At 39.0% G+C, this 17,237-nt stretch overlaps 1 protein-coding gene across 7 annotated transcripts in view; it reads right to left on the minus strand.

Annotated features, from left to right (window-relative positions):
* Positions 1–393: 393 nt before the first annotated feature.
* Positions 394–17,237, minus strand: part of PUS10 (pseudouridine synthase 10) — a 66,404-nt gene continuing 49,560 nt past the window's right edge. For 5 of the 7 annotated variants that reach the window (XM_082643321.1, XM_082643320.1, XM_082643319.1 and 2 more), the window contains exons 12-18: positions 13,845–13,901; positions 12,895–12,971; positions 12,746–12,801; positions 11,585–11,702; positions 7,538–7,680; positions 4,231–4,330; positions 2,003–2,133 (exon numbers count right to left, since the gene is read on the minus strand). In XM_082643321.1, the coding sequence (XP_082499447.1) occupies positions 2,095–2,133; positions 4,231–4,330; positions 7,538–7,680; positions 11,585–11,702; positions 12,746–12,801; positions 12,895–12,971; positions 13,845–13,901 (590 nt within the window). In that variant the 3' untranslated portion in view covers positions 2,003–2,094. Of the gene's footprint in view, positions 2,134–4,230; positions 4,331–7,537; positions 7,681–11,584; positions 11,703–12,745; positions 12,802–12,894; positions 12,972–13,844; positions 13,902–17,237 lie in introns of all 7 variants that reach the window. The other 2 variants (XM_082643324.1, XM_082643325.1) reach the window with 1 other exon arrangement.

The raw sequence follows: 17,237 nt of genomic DNA on the forward strand, positions 1-17,237 counted from the left end.
ATAGAAGATCACAAAAGTAATTTAAAAATATTTTTATATAGGCAAAAGTTAAGCTATGTAGTACTCTCATGACTTAATGTCTTCTGTTCTGCTTAAATAAAGACCTACATTAATTTTTAACAACCTATGTCTCATATGGATATTTGGAATAAGTATTTGCAGCTAATGCTTACTCTTGAAATTTTGTATAATCCCAGGAATAGAAATTTAAGAAACAAGTCTTCTAATTTAAGTTTGCTAAGGAGATTCTTAATTCTTCCATTTGCAGATCCACTAAGAAGTTCAAAGCTGAGCCAAAAAGAAACCTGCAAAAGACTATTTCCCAAATTATTTAAATCTCTTTTGTAGCAAAGTTTCCCCCAAAACTGAGAAACATCCACACAAACGTTCTTACCCTTTTATCAAGTTTATTTCTATTATCCCTTTCTCATTTACCGGCATTGAAAATAATGAAAAAGTTATTTGCTATTATTCACATACGAAATTTCTTCATGTCAGTTAAACCGTTTTCCTGATTCTTAAGGTGAATGATACAACTTAGTATCTCTGAATCATGTTTAATATAGAGATGGGAAATTGAATAATCCAATACTATCCAAGTCACATGTGTTCCAAAATAAGCTCAGAAAGTTGAATCAGGGTGATGGAAATTGCACTTAAATCTGAAATTTTAATGAGACTCTTTTCTGAAACTTTTCTCTTAATGACCTATCCATTTTCTTTGCTTCTTTAATGTTTTTCCTCTTCGTAGTACCAACTAATGATTAACTAATTAACAAATGGTAATCATATGAGCTCACGTGAAATTTACTTGGGCAATTTTTTGGTAAGCTTGATTTGGTATCTAAATTCCAAAAGTCAATTCTCATGGTTATGTCCATTAAAATGACATTCTTGGTTGCCTCCTTCATGTGGCAGATGCTCAATAGTAAGATTTATTACAAAAGACTCTAGGGACCGGGAAACTTCAGTCCTAGTCCTAGATATGGAAGTAACTAACAATTTTAGATAAGTCAGTTCACTTCTATTCTTTGGTTTTCATATTTATAAAGTGGAGATGATAATACCCTATCTACCTGATGAAGATGTTTGACATTGGATAATACATTGAAGCACTCTGGAATAATATCAGCTTATCTTTGTTTAGCAATGTCAATTTTTCAAAATCTTATCCCTGGGATTGAAGTCATTGAAGGCACTTGTGACTCCTTATTTAAAAGATTTATGAAAGTCTCTTATTATGGTATGCCTCAATTCCTAAGGTCTCACATTCTCTCCCCCAGGAAACGTACTGACAATTTTAGATTGTCAAAAGTGTAACTTGGAGTCATTAAGGTTTGTGACAAATTGTACCAAAACACACTTCTGTTGGTAAAAGCTTGCTTGAAGCTTACTGGGAAAAATATTAATGATGTCAGATTTGCATTTGGTATCTTAGAATATTACAAGGATACTGTGCTGCATAAATCTAGATGTAACTTTTATCAAGATCATTTAAAAAATTTTAAACCTGATTTTAAAAGTGGTATCTGGGCTTCCCTGGTGGCGCAGTGGTTGAGAGTCCGCCTGCCGATACAGGGGACACGGGTTCGTGCCCCGGTCCGGGAGGATCCCACATGCCGCGGAGCGGCTTGGCCCGTGAACCATGGCCGCTGAGCCTGTGCTCCGCAACAGGAGAGGCCACAACAGTGAGAGGCCCGCATACCACCAAAAACAAACCAAAACAAAAAAGTGGTATCTATCCTGTGGAGGGCAATTTTGCTGAAAGAAATTACAGCTTCTCAGATTTTCAGAGAATGTATCCTGTTTGTGTACCTCTCTGAATGAATGGTTTCATTATTCATAGTTTGGCTTGGGGGGGGTGGTTGGAGAAGGAACGAGAAAAATCATAAGACATCCTTAGAACAATTCAACACAAAATATACACGTACATAGATCCTGAGATGTTAAAACAAATTTAAAAATAGATAGATCAACATGATCCAAATGGTTTCCAAGACACCGTTATGGTGGGTAAAAACAGCCATTTTACAGTGTATGCTGAATGGACGTCCACATTTTGCTGGAAAACCCTACTCTGTTTCCCATTGAAAGCTAGTCATCCAGAGCAGGGGGCCAATCAACATCTACAGACTAGAAAGAAGAAAACAAGTCATTAAAACATTATTGTTTTAGTAAGCATTTGCTGGTAATGCTGTATAAATCTAGTAGTTTTAATATAATGCAACAGAAGAAACTGCATTGGAAGAAAAGAGCCATTGAACACCATGATTTAACACTCTAAAATCCATTCTAGGACCTGGGATTCTTGGGCCTGAGGTCTGTTCCTGAATTCACTGAGTATTTGGTTACTCAGCCAGTTATTAATTGTACCTTTTGGTCAATACAAGACTATGTTTAAATTTTTCAAATGTTATTTATGGGAAAAGTAGCAAATAATTCAGGGGCCAACAACAACTTTCCCTCAGAAGTCTCAGCAACTTTTAGTCTGACTGTTTTCATTTTCCCATAGACTACTCAAGTAGTCTATATACTTATAATCTTGTTTGTAACTTAGCAACTAAATGTGAAATAAATGGTTATGAAAGATCACTTGTAACTAGAAAAGGATTAGAGATCTTTGCATGTCACTTCAGCAGAATTTTTGTTTCTTTTAAAATTGAATTTATCTATCTATCTCTACTCATCCTGGTTTGGCACTTCTAGAACGAAACCTTGATCTTTAAGTCATAATGGAATTACAGCAGCAGACTATTTGTCTCCACATAAATAATCATGTCCCAGGCATTAGAAGTATGAAATTGCACTTTGCCTTAACTACCCTAGAGGGCCTAATTTAGAAGTTAAAACAAAAAAATACAAAAAACGAACAAACAAAAACAAAAAAAACTACCATACCCATGTAGTTTTTCGAGACTTAAAGTGTAAAACCTGAAATGATTTACTACAGATTATTTTTTAAGTTAATCTGAGTCACTACCAGATTTGGAAATTTTTATTAGAAAAGCCCAAATAAGTATTGTGTGTGTGTGTATGTGTATGTATGTGTGTGTGTGTATCTTTTACAGATGCCAAGAAATACTTTGGTTTTGTTTCAGAATATAGCCATAAAACAAACACCCATATATAAATTAATGGGTGGTTTCTCAAGCCTGAAAACCAAACATTACTGATCACAATCTTGTATGTGTTGAGGTCAGGGGAAGGTAGGCATATTTATAGGGTTTTAAAAGTTCTACAGGTGATTGCAATGGACAATCAGGGCTGAGAAACCCTGGCCTTTGGCTCTTTGACACTCCTAAGCTGTCCTAAGAATTAAGGTCAAAGAAGATGAATGCATTTGGGATTTTCTTTAAGAGAAGGTTGTCTTCCTCAAAATGATAGTCTTACTAAGAAGACTCCCTGCAACCTTGAAGATGCTATCACTGGTTGTACCACAGGTGTATAAAATCTAATCTGAAAGCACTCAAGAGAAGTGCTGGTAAAGCAATGACGTTCCAGTGATCATTTGATTACCATGGCTGTTTTCATACTAGGCAATTATACCCACTTCTTTTTATTTATAATGAGATTATTCCCAAGTGCAAAAATTCCTTTTTTTGTGTGGGGTGTGGGGAAGCTGTTCTTAGCCAGATATTTACCAAAGTGCACAACTCGTGACTCAATACCTATTGATGCTCAAATGAGAAAAATGTTTATGGAGAATTGTCTGAAAGATCCATTCATTCCATTCTTCTAATTACTTAAGAATGTAATCTGATTTCAATTCAGACTATAAGAGCAGAGAATTTCTCTTATACCACATCACAGAACACTTATAGAACTGCTTTTATTTATAACCATTGGCTCATCCCGTTTTCTATCCCTGTCCTGAATATATGTTTCTGAGGAGGCTGCCTTAAATTCTTTATAAGAGAGTCCAAAGGATATATGAAGGGCACTTACAACTTCGTTTCCTTGCTTGGTTTAAGGGTTTAGATCTCATGTCATATGTAAAGCACAGTTAGTAAATTAGCTATATATTTGCAAGGATTATAAATGAGACCTTGTGTTTTTTAAAAAATAAAAATTCTGAAGATAGTCCCTCCCTGCAATTCAATGCTACTGTGAGATTTTGACCATTTTCAAATACCTATTAAAGTGAATAGTACTATTTGGTTTAATGCTAAAAAAGCAAAACCTTGGCTGATTCAGTGTACAAATAGGCATTTCCACAATAAAATGGTTTACCTCAACATCCAGCTCAAGAATGTCTGCAGTCACATCCATCAGAGAGCAAATGTTCGGCTTCGTTCTTCCAAAGTCTCCATGTACAAACTCTTTAATGTAGCTGGGTTTTGTTTAAGGAAAAAGTGAAGATAACCACGCGATACCAACAGTTTGATGAGATTTGACAGGTTGAAGGGGAAATGACAAACAAAAGCAGAAAGGTTATAAAAGGGAGTTTATTTCTGAGCCATGACTTGGGATGTATGTCTTAGAAATTACAGCTGTGGCAATAAATAAACTAAGGATGGCAAACTGGTTCCTTCCTACCAGCCTTGCAGCCAACATTGGGACCTAGGGCCTATGTCAAACTTCCCAAGAGTCATGACTTTTCTTTTGGCACATCTCCAAGTGCCAAGGTTTGAATATGGATTTAAAAAATTAACTATAATTCATCGCTTTAAAAAAAAAAAACCTCAGCTATTTTCTTTTTTGCCACAGATTCTATTTGGTCATCTTTTTGGTCTCATCATTTTTCGATAATGACAGCAGGCGGTTGCCAAATGGTAGGTTTTCACAGGGTCACTCATAGAGTGACCTCAATGATGGCTCTCCTTATAACATGACCCAGTGACAACAGCAACAGGATGGGAGAGAAAATGAACTTATTAATTTAGACTTGATGAAGGCCCTTCAGAAGGATCATCAAAGGACCTAAATTTTAGTTGTCTGCAACTCTTGCATGGTTAGCAATAGACCTAATTCTTTTTTGTGTGTGTTTTCCTCATAGATCTTCAAAATTTCAAAGTCAATGACTGATCCTAGAATTATTCAGATTACCTTAACACTCCTTACACAGAACTCTACTATAATCTTAACAGTATTTTATCTGAAAGATGTGTTTTTGCCAGCATTCAGTAAACACTCATTTAGCATTATGTTGTGTCTATAAAGCAGCACTTAGTATAAAACTTAATACAATTTGAATATAAAAAAGTTTATTCTCAGATGATAAATAAAAAGTTAACACCATAATATGCTGACATTATGTCCTCCTCACTTTCTGATAGTTTATTTACTATACTTTCACCAAACATTTTGACTCAAGCATAAGGCATATAATTATCTATTAACTCTCTTCTTTGCTAAACTCATAATTACTCAACAATTGTCCTTTTTCTCTCACTTCTTTAGAGAGTGCTACTTCTAAGTAGCAATGATGAGGGGAGATGACCAAAAAGCCCCAGAATAACCAGTTAAAAGGTCCAGAATGTTTTTTATGAGGTATAAGTCAAATGAACTACTTCAGTATACTGAGCAATATACGAGAAAAATTCATATTCTTCTGTGTATAACCACGTGGTATCTAAAGTTTTACCAAATAGGGACTTCCCTGGTGGCGCAGTGGTTAAGAATCTGCCTGCCAACGCAGGGCACATGGGTTCGAGCCATGGTCCGGGAAGATCCCACATGCCGCAGAGCAATTAAGCCCATGCACCACAACTACTGAGTTTGCACTCTAGAGCCTGTGAGCCACAACTACTGAGCCCACGCGCCTAGAGCCCGTGCTCTGCAACAAGAGAAGCCACCGCAATGAGAAGCCCGCACACCACAAGGAAGGGTAGCCCCCACTAGCTGTGACTAGAGAAAGCCCGCGTGCAGCAACGAAGACCCAACGCAGCCAAAAATAAATAAATAAAATAAATTTATAAAAAAATAAAGTTTTACCAAAGAGCCTTTCTTGGCTAATACTTTAAATACATGTACATGGCTGGTTCTAAAAATATGTTAATGAGATTGAAAAGACATTAGCTTCTCCATAAGACCACTGCATTTCTTCCTAGCACACCAAAACCAAAGCTGAAATTAGGTAAAAATATGTTTTTAAAATCTGTGATTTCTTTGAAATTCCATCCACATTCCATCTACAAATAGGCAAATGTGCTCCATGCCCACTGGTCTAAATAGATCCAAACGGCAAAAATTTAGAAGATTTTAGGAGTAAATAACCTGTACCTGTTTCAGCTTAGTTACTCCTGGGGTGGAGTAGGGAAAGAAGAGGGGAGAGAAGCTTGATGGGAAAGGAGAGGCAGACTAATTATAGCAATATAGTGAGAACACTATTTGGTGATTAAAATGACATTTTTCCCTCTATTGTACCCAATAAGTGTGTCATTAGTTTTATACTAATTAGAAGGTTCCATGCTTCATGCTATTGGATCACACAATACTATAAAGCTAAGAAGCAAACAAAAACTAGGAGCACCTTTGAAAACTAAACTAAAGCTAAGACTATGGCAGCGCCCTGATATATTTTAACCAGCAACTAAGATATGATACAAAACCACACAAAGCAGGGTAGGTTATGAACAAGTGATCAAACTGGGACTATTATTCTCTTGTTCTGGGCCAGTGGCCAAATAATGTGAAGGTCTACATGTAAAGTAGGGCCATTCCCATCTACCATCCCTGTTTAATCATTTGGGGCAAATGCTCGAAATGCTGAAAGGACTCAAATGTGGTCATGAATATGTGACTTGCAAAATGTGTAAAGACATGAATCGATGAATGAATCAATCAAAAGTGTTCCCGGGCCTCCCTGGTGGCGCAGTGGTTGAGAGTCCGCCTGCCGATGCAGGGGATACGGGTTCGTGCCCCGGTCTGGGAGGATCCCATGTGCCGCGGAGCGGCTGGGCCCGTGAGCCATGGCTGCTAAGCCTGTGCGTCCGGAGCCTGTGCTCCGCAACGGGAGAGGCCACAGCAGTGAGAGGCCCGCGTACAGCAAAAAAAAAAAAAAAAAAAAAAAAAGTGTTCCCTGGGGCTTCCCTGGTGGCGCAGTGGTTGAGGGTCCGCCTGCCGATGCAGGGGACGCGGGTTCGTACCCCGGTCCGGGAGGATCCCACGTGCCGCGGAGTGGCTGGGCCCGTGAGCCATGGCCGCTGAGCCTGCGCGTCCGGAGCCTGTGCTCCGCAACGGGAGAGGCCACGGCAGTGAGAGGCCCGCATACCGCAAAAAAAAAAAAAGTGTTCCCTGAGCACTTACTATGCCCTCAGCACCTCAGCATCATGTGAGACACTAAAAATTTTAAGGTTCACATGGAATTGGCTGCTGCCTCATGGTTTAATATGTCATCTTGAAAAACACAAATTTAATGGGTAAAAACACTCCAGACCAAAAAAAAAAACAAAACAAAACAAAAAAAGGATTCTTCTCCAGCCCAAACCTTTCCTGAACTGTTCCGAGATATGGTTAAACCTCTTTTCTAGGGCAGCATGAACTTTCCTAATAGGATTCTGGTTCGATTAGTGCTACACAGACGGTGAAAGGATACGTTCCTGCCTGAGTCTTCAGATAGAGACGGAAATGGTGCTCATCCACATAGTGTGTCTCCATGGAGTGAATGATGCGAGTTCTCACAGCCAGGGGCCTCCGGTGAAGGACCCGTAAAGGTGTTTTCTGGTCAATCTTTAAGTCCTAGAGGAGGATATGATAACCACGTGTCAGCTTTGCCGCCCAGTGAAGCCCACTTTAGCACCTCCTTTGATCATCCATGGCTCACTACAGGCACCCCCATCTATCACTGTCAGGATAGAAACTGATACTATCATAAATTGTATCCTCTAAGGTTCAGACTCTGGGACTTCCTATAACCTGGTCCACAACTACTCATTTTCTGGGCCCCAGTATGCCATTAAAAAAAAAAAAAAAGGCTTTGAAGTAAATGATACCCAAGGTCTCATCTGCTCTAATAGTAACCAATTGATTGGACCCTGGAGTCTTATCCTGCCCTTTAAACAGAGCTCTTCTAAAAGATAATGTTCTTACCTTTTTTTTCCCTAACCCAACAGAGTGACCTAATAGTGGGGATTTCAGACTGAGGTGAGAAATGGTGTAGAAGGTGGGACATCAGCATCACCTGTGTGCCTGGACAGTGTCCATGTTTTAGGGAGAGCCATATACCTACTCACAGGATTTTTTTTTTTTTTGGTTATACAAAAGGATTTATCTGGAAAATTAACAGCTGCATCTCTGTCTAGGGTGGTATTTCCAAATAATAATTACAAATAAGTGTGTACAATAAACAAGGACCTCTCAATATTTGTTAGCCCAGTTCAGGTTACTTGAGAATAATACTGCATGTTTCTTTACAACTCAGGTTTTTAGGGACAAAGTCTTGTTTTTCTCACAATTAGAGATGTCCTTTTATGTCGCAAGATATAAATTAAGAAATAGAGGTTGGGCTTCCCTGGTGGCGCAGTGGTTGAGAGTCCACCTGCCGATGCAGGGGACACGGGTTCGTGCCCCGGACCGGGAAGATACCACATGCCGCGGAGCGGCTGGGCCCGTGAGCCATGGCCGCTGGGCCTGCACGTCCGGAGCCTGTGCTCCGCAACGGGAGAGGCCCCGACAGTGAGAGGCCCGCGTATCGCCAAAAAAAAAAAAAAAAAAAAAAAAGATATTGGGCATAACCAGCAACGCAGGTTCATAAGAACTTTGAATCCTCTGAAATTTCTTGTAGGAACAACTCCTGCCTGATTTACATGATTAGTGAGTGCCTAAAGCCATGCTGAGAAAAGAAAGATTTCTGTCTGGTCTCCCCCTACCAAGTTCTGTACCAAGAAAGAAGAGCAGGTTCTGACAAAGACTACACTTGAAATGGTATGACTGCTTTTATCAGGGCAGTGAGTCAGTGACTCCTCCTTACGATTCTATAATTCTTTGATTTTTAGAAGCACTTTGTTCTGATGAGATAAGTTGTTTCCACAACGTTTAACATTACTCTGGCCAAAAAGACCAAAAAAAGGACAAGGCTGAATTATTATAGAATCGATAAAGATATGGCCTCCACAAGAGCACAGAACCAGCTGGCCTTTAAAGGAGTGACTCGCTAAGGTGTGCCCTTCCCCTCTGTTTCCTTTACCTCGAGTCACTCCCTGGACTCTGACCCAGGAACAGTCAATGGAGGTACAACTGAGCTAGTAGATGCACCACTGCTTCCAACATGACACTCAGATCAACACACTTGCGTGTCATTTTTGGTTGCTTGTGTCTAGCAAACGAAAGGAAACTGCTTCATTTACTCTAACACTGCACTCTGCTGTCCCCATACTGAATTTTCAGAAACACACGCAGGTGACTTTTTTCCTTAGAAGTAGGTTGCCCTTAAAAAAAAGGAGACAAGTGGTAAATTTGAAGTGACCTTTTCTCAGAATGGGGCAGTAACTCAGTTTTTTTATTTTCGATGCCAATAGGGATATCTGAAAAATGTTTTAACCCTAACACTTTAAAAAAATTATTAGACGTCACCTAGTCTCATCAGTCCAATTGGGCGGTGGGCCATTAAATCAGACCCTTTCACTACCTAGTGTGTACCTGTAACAATCATCTTTCAGCATCATTTCTGAATCAGCTCTATGGCTACTCCCAAACTGTGAATCTATTTTTAAAATGAGTTTTTATTTTCCCCACAGCATTCTAAATGAGCTGTATACATGTACACATGTGATAGAATAGAGGTTTACAAATTTGTTTTGCAATCTTAAGGATATCTGTCTATAGCATAACTATCATCCTAAAGACTCCCTAGATAATAGGGCCAAAGGCCAGAAGGCCTTAGATTTGGAATCACAGAACCTGAGAAGTGGAGGGCCCACTGGGGATCATCTAGTCCACCCCTCATTTTATAGGTGAACTTCTCTAAGCAGGTGAAATGACATGTATGATTTCACCAAAACACTCATACTATAAACATTATTCTGCACCTTGCTTTTTTCCAGTAGTATCATGGGTGTTCCTATAAGTCCTAGATGTAGACCTACTTTTATCTCTTTTTCCAACAGTTTTAGGCATATATACACACAATAACATAAATTAAATGGGATCACATGCTGTTTTAGTTTTTTTAAACAGCTGTATAATATTCCAATGTGTTCTACCATTTCCTTATTGAAGGAAATTCACTTTTGTTTCCAGTTTTGTTGTTGATTTTGTCACTCTGAACAAAGTCAACAAACATCCTTGTGCACCTATCCTTATGCACTGGAGTTTTATTTCTTGTCCTGCCAGTAGTGGAAGTACTGGGTAGAAGACCAGTCTATTTTTTATTTTTACAGTCACTGCCACATTGTTTTCCAAAAAGGCTGAAACACTTACATTTCTACTGAAAATGTATATAACTAGGCTTCTCCTCCCTCCAACCAACAGGCATTCTTAGTCTCAGAAGAATAAAGTGAAGTCTTATTGTTACTTCAGTCTGGAGGTGGAACATCTTTTCAAATGATTCTTGGCCATTTGGAGTTGCTCTTTTTTCAGCTGTCTTTTCAAATATTTTGTCCATTTTTCTCTATTGGGTATTTGTATAAATCCTATTTATGGTATTTTTTTTTGCCATACAATTTGTTTTCTTTATAGTCATATGTATGTGTATACATAAGCACACACTTGTGTGTGTGTGTGTGTGTGTGTGTTTAAATCACAATGTATCATCCTCTATATATCCTTATAGCTTGTTTTTTTCCCCTTAGCATTCATCAGGAACATTTTCCTTTGTCAATGAATATTCATCTACCATATACTTTCTAACAGCTGGCTAGTAATAGTCCATCATACAGATAAGCCATAAGATTAAACCAGTCCCCTCTAGATTATTACAAAATATTGCCCATTTAAACAATGTTGTGATAACGATTTACATCTTTGTGCCCATTTATGCTCATTCCTTGCATGTGAAAGTAAGTTATCTTTACAGGAAGCGGTGGGGGCAGGTGGGAAGAAACATGCAAACGAACATGTAGACCCTCTACAGCAGCATGCTCATGTGAAGGAAAATCTAGCATGTGCCAGAACATTTGTGTTCTACATGTATCACCCTGATGTATTTATTTACAACATGTTTTATTTATGCACTTAATCTGAGCATCAGTTCTATTAGATAAGTTCTATTTTCTATTTCCTTTTTGCAAATGGCCAAATATAATAATAGCATTGCTGAGTGTTTTCTATGTGCCAGATTCTATTCTAAGAGCTTTATATGACTAAACCCGTTTAATTCTTCTAATTAATTTTACAGATGAAGAAACTGAAGCATAAAGAGGCTAAGCAACTTGTCCAAAGTCACACAACTAAGAAATGCAGAACCAGGATTTGCACCCAGACAACCTGTCCTTGGAGTCAGACTCTTAATCACTAGCAACACTGCTTCTCACACAGGTTAGATGAATTGCCCAGTCATTTAACTAGTAAATGGCAAAGGCAGGATTTAGAACCAGGTCTCACAGTCCCCAAAGCCTATGCGCTATGACTTGTTGGTAATAAACGAGAAGACAAAGGACTCTTTTATAGGCAGTAGAAAAATAAAAGAATTAGAGCACTGAACTACCTTTATGTCATCTAGGAATTCAATGTCCTTCCTCTGTATTGCTTTATTTGTCCATATTAAGGCACTATAGGTCTTGGTCTTTTCTTCTTCACCTTCTTTCATATGACCTATTGCCTCCCTAAACAAAAACAATAAAAGAAAGTTTGTCTGAATATATAAAATACAGACAAGACTTGCCCCAAACTTCCCTTTCTTTAAAAATAGATTTATTGAGATATAATTTACATACAATTCCCCTGTGTAACTGAACGATTCAGTGATTTTTAGTACGTTTACAGAGTTGTGCAGCTACTACCACAATCTAACTTTAGAATACTTTCATCACCCCAGAAGAGAAACTCCACACCTATTTGCAATCACTTCTCATTCCTCATTTCCCCCAGCCCTTGGCAACCACTTGTTGACTTTCTGTCTCTATAGATTTTCCTACTCTGAACATTTCATATATTAAAATGTGAATATTGTAAAATATACAATAAGTGGTATTTGATGTCTGGCTTCTTTCACTTTATAATGTTTTCGAGGTTCATCCATGTTGTAGCATGTATCTGTACTTCATCCCTTTTCATTACTAAATGATATTACACTGTATGGATATACCACATTCACATTTTGTTCGTCCATAGACATTTGGGTTGTTTCTACATTTTTGCTATTATGAGTAATGCTACTATAAACATTCATGCAGAAGTCTCTGTGTGGATGCACATTTCCATTTCTCGTGGGTATATATCTAGAAGTGGAACCGCTGGGCTATATGGTTACTCTATATTTAACTTTTTGAGAAACTGCCAAACTGTTTTGCAAAGTGGTACCAGTTATAATCCCACAGCAATGTATGAGGGATCCAGTTTCTCCATATCCTTGCCAACACTTGTTATTTTCTGTCTTTTTGTGAAGTGGGATCTCACTGTGGTTTTGATTTGCATTTCTCTAATGACTAATGATGTTGAGCATTTTTTCTTGTATTCACTGGTTATTTCGTGTATCCTTTTTTGGAGAAATGTTCACTCAATCATCTCTCCATTTTTAATTGAGTTATTTTCTTATTATTGAGTTGTAGGAGTTCTTTATATATTCTGGATACAAATCCCTTATCAGATAAATGATCTACAACCAAAACCCCCCTCTTGAAAACAAATCCAGTGAGCCTACCCTTACCTTGTGACAAGCTGCAAGTCACGGACTTGGATTTTGTTAGATGAGTTATTAATTTTCTGTAGTAGTAGAGAAAGAAAAACAATTAGCAACTCTAGTTCAGTTACAGAGTTGCAGAAACATGACAATTTCCATGTCATGAAGTGGTTTACCTGCTGAAGTTCCTTAATTTCTTGTGAAGTGAAATGTACTCTATGAGGATTCACCAGCTCAATTGCAAAGGGCCTTCCTGGCAGCACACACCCCGTCATGAAACAGAAACGTGTTGATGGAGTTAAAACATTTGGGCTAATGCAAGAGGGTTAGGAGGTGTGAAAAAACGAGTTGAGCTCTAGAGGACTGAAAGTTTAGTGACATGACTACATCTGGGGGAGAGAAGAATGTGTGAAAAGAATCATGGGGCTTTTTGGGGGCTGCTAAACCCCAGGACAGGCAATATGTAAAAATGACTGCTTTCCCAAAAGTCCACGAACAAGCCTGTGTTAATTACAAAATCAAATCCAAACAGCCACTAATTGACTTGGTTACACTAACATAATGTTGTCACATGCAGCAATGCCCAGGTATACCAAATTGAAATACATTCTCCTAGCCTAGTGAAATGAAAAGCTGAGATTCCATGAGAAGAAGGGACTATAAATCTCGAATACCTCAGGATTACTCGCATCATCCTTCTTGTAATGCAACAATGTAAAATGAGAGAAATGAAGGCTAAGAGAGCAGAAGCACTTTTTAAATGAAGACATTTTGCAATTTAAATGAGGTGCATTTTGAAAATTGTACTGGTACTGAAATGTTATTAAAAGGAACAATTAATTATCAATTTTTGGAAAAAATCAGGCACCTCTTTGTTAATGCACATAGAAGTCCCTTATAACCTACAGGTATTCAATAAAGATGGCCTCTGAAGAAATGATCCCTGTTAAAACATAGTCATATAATTTACAAGGGTAGCTCCATAATCCACAAGGCTTCCTCACATGGAGAAGCTCTGGGCTCTGCCAACTTTGATTCTGACTAAGTGACTACAAAAAAGCTGCTGTCTGAAAAGGGTGATAATCTGAAAGTTAGTTCCAGTCAAGTGATATTGTCACAATCTTACCATTTCCTAGTGTTCTCACATCTACATCTTCTCTCCCAGAGGATGAAAAATTAAAGCCTTTGGAAAGCAGAAAAAGAAAAGAAAAAAAAAATCAGAGACATAACAGTGCTAAGACTTTCATTCCCATCCTTTGGTAGAAACCCAATTTGTCTTAAACAATCTACAGGAGAATCCCAAGGAATAGTCATCATCACACCTCTAATCCCAATCTCTACTAAAAATAGCAATGATAATAATAAATACCATTTATTGAGCACTTATTACATACCAGGTACTGAGCTAAAATTCTGCATACATTATTTCATTCAATCCTTATTATAACCTTATGAGGTAGGTATTAAATAAAAGAACACCAAGCTTCTGAAACGTTAAGTACTTTTCCCAAGGTAACATGATTCAATGACAGAGCTAGATGTTTCTGATGTCAAAGCCAGACCTTACTTATCATCCCAGTCCACCATCTCATGGGAAAGCCAAAGGCAGAGCACTGTTGGGAGGGAGGCCCCACTACCACCCTGGCTACAAACTTCTGGTGAAAAATCTATCTTTCCTCTTTTCCTTAAAACAAAAGAAAACAAAATAAAAAACATTATTTGAGAATTAAACTCTATGAAAAGAAGAGGAGGGGAAAAAAAAGGTTTGATTCTAAAAGGAAATTCATTATGTAAGCAAACCTAAGCTGGAACCACAATATAACTAGTATACATTTTAAGATAGATGGATCATCAGACTAAAAGCTGCAAATATTGGAATGGGAAAGTGGTCAATACAGTGTGGGTGGGCAGGGGAAGTGGTTCCATGACAACTTTCTTAGATACAGAAATAACTGATGATTTCACCACAGCAAAGATTACCATGAGCAGGCATTATTCTAAGTACTTCATATATGTTAACACTATGAGGTAGATACTATCATTATCCCTATTTTATTTATAAGGAAGGTGAGACAGAGACAGCATAAGTAACGTGCCTAAGATCACATCACTGGTAATTGGTGGGGTCAGGATTTGAACCAGCCTGGCAGTCTGGCTCCAGAGTCTCTTAATCACTGTCTACACTGCACCACCACAAAGACAGCTGGAAGAGCTCAGACTCGTGCCAACTGGGACAAACAAGACCAATCAGTCCTCTTGTACCAGGGATTGGGAAAGACTAGGATGTTTTGGAAACCCTGGTCAATCCATAGTTCAGCCACTTCGGAGAGCACAAGATGAGGAAGGACAAGATTGCTGGGAAGGACAGACAGGAAAGGGAGAAGGGAAGGAGGGTCTGTACCATTTTGACAGACATTTTTCTCCCAGGAAAGGTTCAATATGCAAAGGTCCCGTGTAGATTTTAGAAAAAGGAAGGCTAAAAGGCTTGAAAAGTGCTATAAAAACTACACTGAAGATTAGCTCTCCTTTCTAGGATGTTTAGCTGTGAAGAAAGTAAGATTTCACCCTTCCTTCACCTTTAAGACATCCCTTTAGCAAGTCAAGGCCAACACTTGTTGGAAACATGGGCTCCAAGCTGTTGTCTGTCACCCACTGCCAAGGTGAAGTGGGCTCTTCTCTGCCCCACATGGCCCAAAACTGTGGGTCTCCCAGAGAGGACCAACCCAGGACTGGTTAGGTAAGGCCTAGGTATCTAAGGTCGGCCTAGAATTCAAGCTGCTCAGAGGTCTGGGTAACTTGTGCAGTGTTAACACCTGGGGACTAGCCAAGCGGGCAGCCACGAGGGGCACAATGTCAGGCTCTTCTCCAGGTGGAGAATCTACACCAGGCAGGTAGTAGGATTCTGCGGACCATTAAGTCCCAAAGAACCCTCCATTCCCTGTCTATACTCCATTGTCAAGCAGCTAATAAACCTATAGCAGGGCTTCCCTGGTGGCGCAGTGGTTGAGAGTCCACCTGCCGATGCAGGGAACGTGGGTTCGTGCCCCGGTCCGGGAAGATCCCACATGCCGTGGAGCGGCTGGGCCCGTGAGCCATGGCCACTGAGCCTGCACGTCCGGAGCCTGTGCTCTGCAACAGGAGAGGCCACAGCAGTGAGAGGCCTGCGTACTGCAAAAAAAAAAAAAAAAAAAAAAAAAAAAAAAACCTACAGCAACATCAGCAGCTTCTAGTCAGAGTCAACAGACTCAAGAGTAGCGCGAACGAGGGATGGATAGCTACATGGAGAGTTCAAAATGGCATCTGGGAAGCTGAAAGATACTCCCTGGGGTGGGGGTGGGGGGCTGTAGTTTGTCTTATACCTGCCCACCTCCATCTCTAATCCAGGCATAATACTGGGGAACCAGGGCCCTACAGTGACTAAGCCATAATATGTGACTGATAGGGGTGGAGGGAATGACAGGACACAAAGAGGTAGATCTCCTAGTGACCACTCAATCAGACCAGAAATCTCAAATTCATAAATTAGCCCATAAAACTTCCCACAAATTCCAGCCCATCAACAAGAAAAAAGTACAGAAAACTAGGCTCTTGAGAAGTCCAAAGAAACATTAAATCCAGATTAAGGGAGAAGGGGTATTTATTATATCTTTTAGAAAAATGTTGCAAATTTGGATCCTACATTGAGAAATACTTCAGGGGGCAAACTTTAAAAAATAATTTGCAATTATGAATAATAAATGACAAAAAAAGGAAAAGGAGTCACTGCCTTAAATATGAGGAAACATATGCTTAAAATTTAGTTGATTTTTCTAAACTCACATTACGCCTTGCCTTATCCCCCTAATCCTGTGAGTTCTACAGACTTCTGCTCAATGGAACAGATATTTCAAACATACAAACAAACAAACAACAAGGACAAAACCAAGGGCAAGAATGATCAGGAACTGTAAGGGGTTCGATAGTCTGTAGTAGCTCTCATACCTGGGGGCAGATAGACAATGGGACTGAAGGATGGGCGGAGGCCAGATGATGATGGTCTCAGAATATCAAGTTATATAGTTTGGACTTTACCCTGTAGCTAGTCACTGACCAGTTTTCAGCAGGGAACTGACATGACAAATATTTATTCCATAAGTGAAGTAATAAATGTATTAGGAAAACATTTCTTAGACATATTGATTTTGAGAGTGTGTCAAAGTTTTACTTATTAACTAGAGAATGGCAAGTAGAGAATATGTGTCAGTCTGAAGTGGCTGACAAACAAGTTTGTATCTCCCGCGGAGGGGAAGGAGTACTAGTTACTTCTGCTTTATAGAAGTAGCTAGGCTGCTTCATGCAATACTGGTTTATTTTCATAGAGCTGTAAAGCACAGAGGTACAACAGTCAGAACCATTTTCCCAGAGCTGTCAGATGTGAATCACAGAAGTAACAAGTAATGTATCTGAGAAGCACAAGTTTAGCAAATCGATGCTATTAATCAGGCATTTCGAACAACAAGGTTTTATTTCATGACAAGGA

Source organism: Mesoplodon mirus, assembly GCF_964341445.2.
Source record: "Mesoplodon mirus genome assembly, chromosome: 14".
NCBI lineage: Eukaryota > Metazoa > Chordata > Mammalia > Artiodactyla > Ziphiidae > Mesoplodon > Mesoplodon mirus.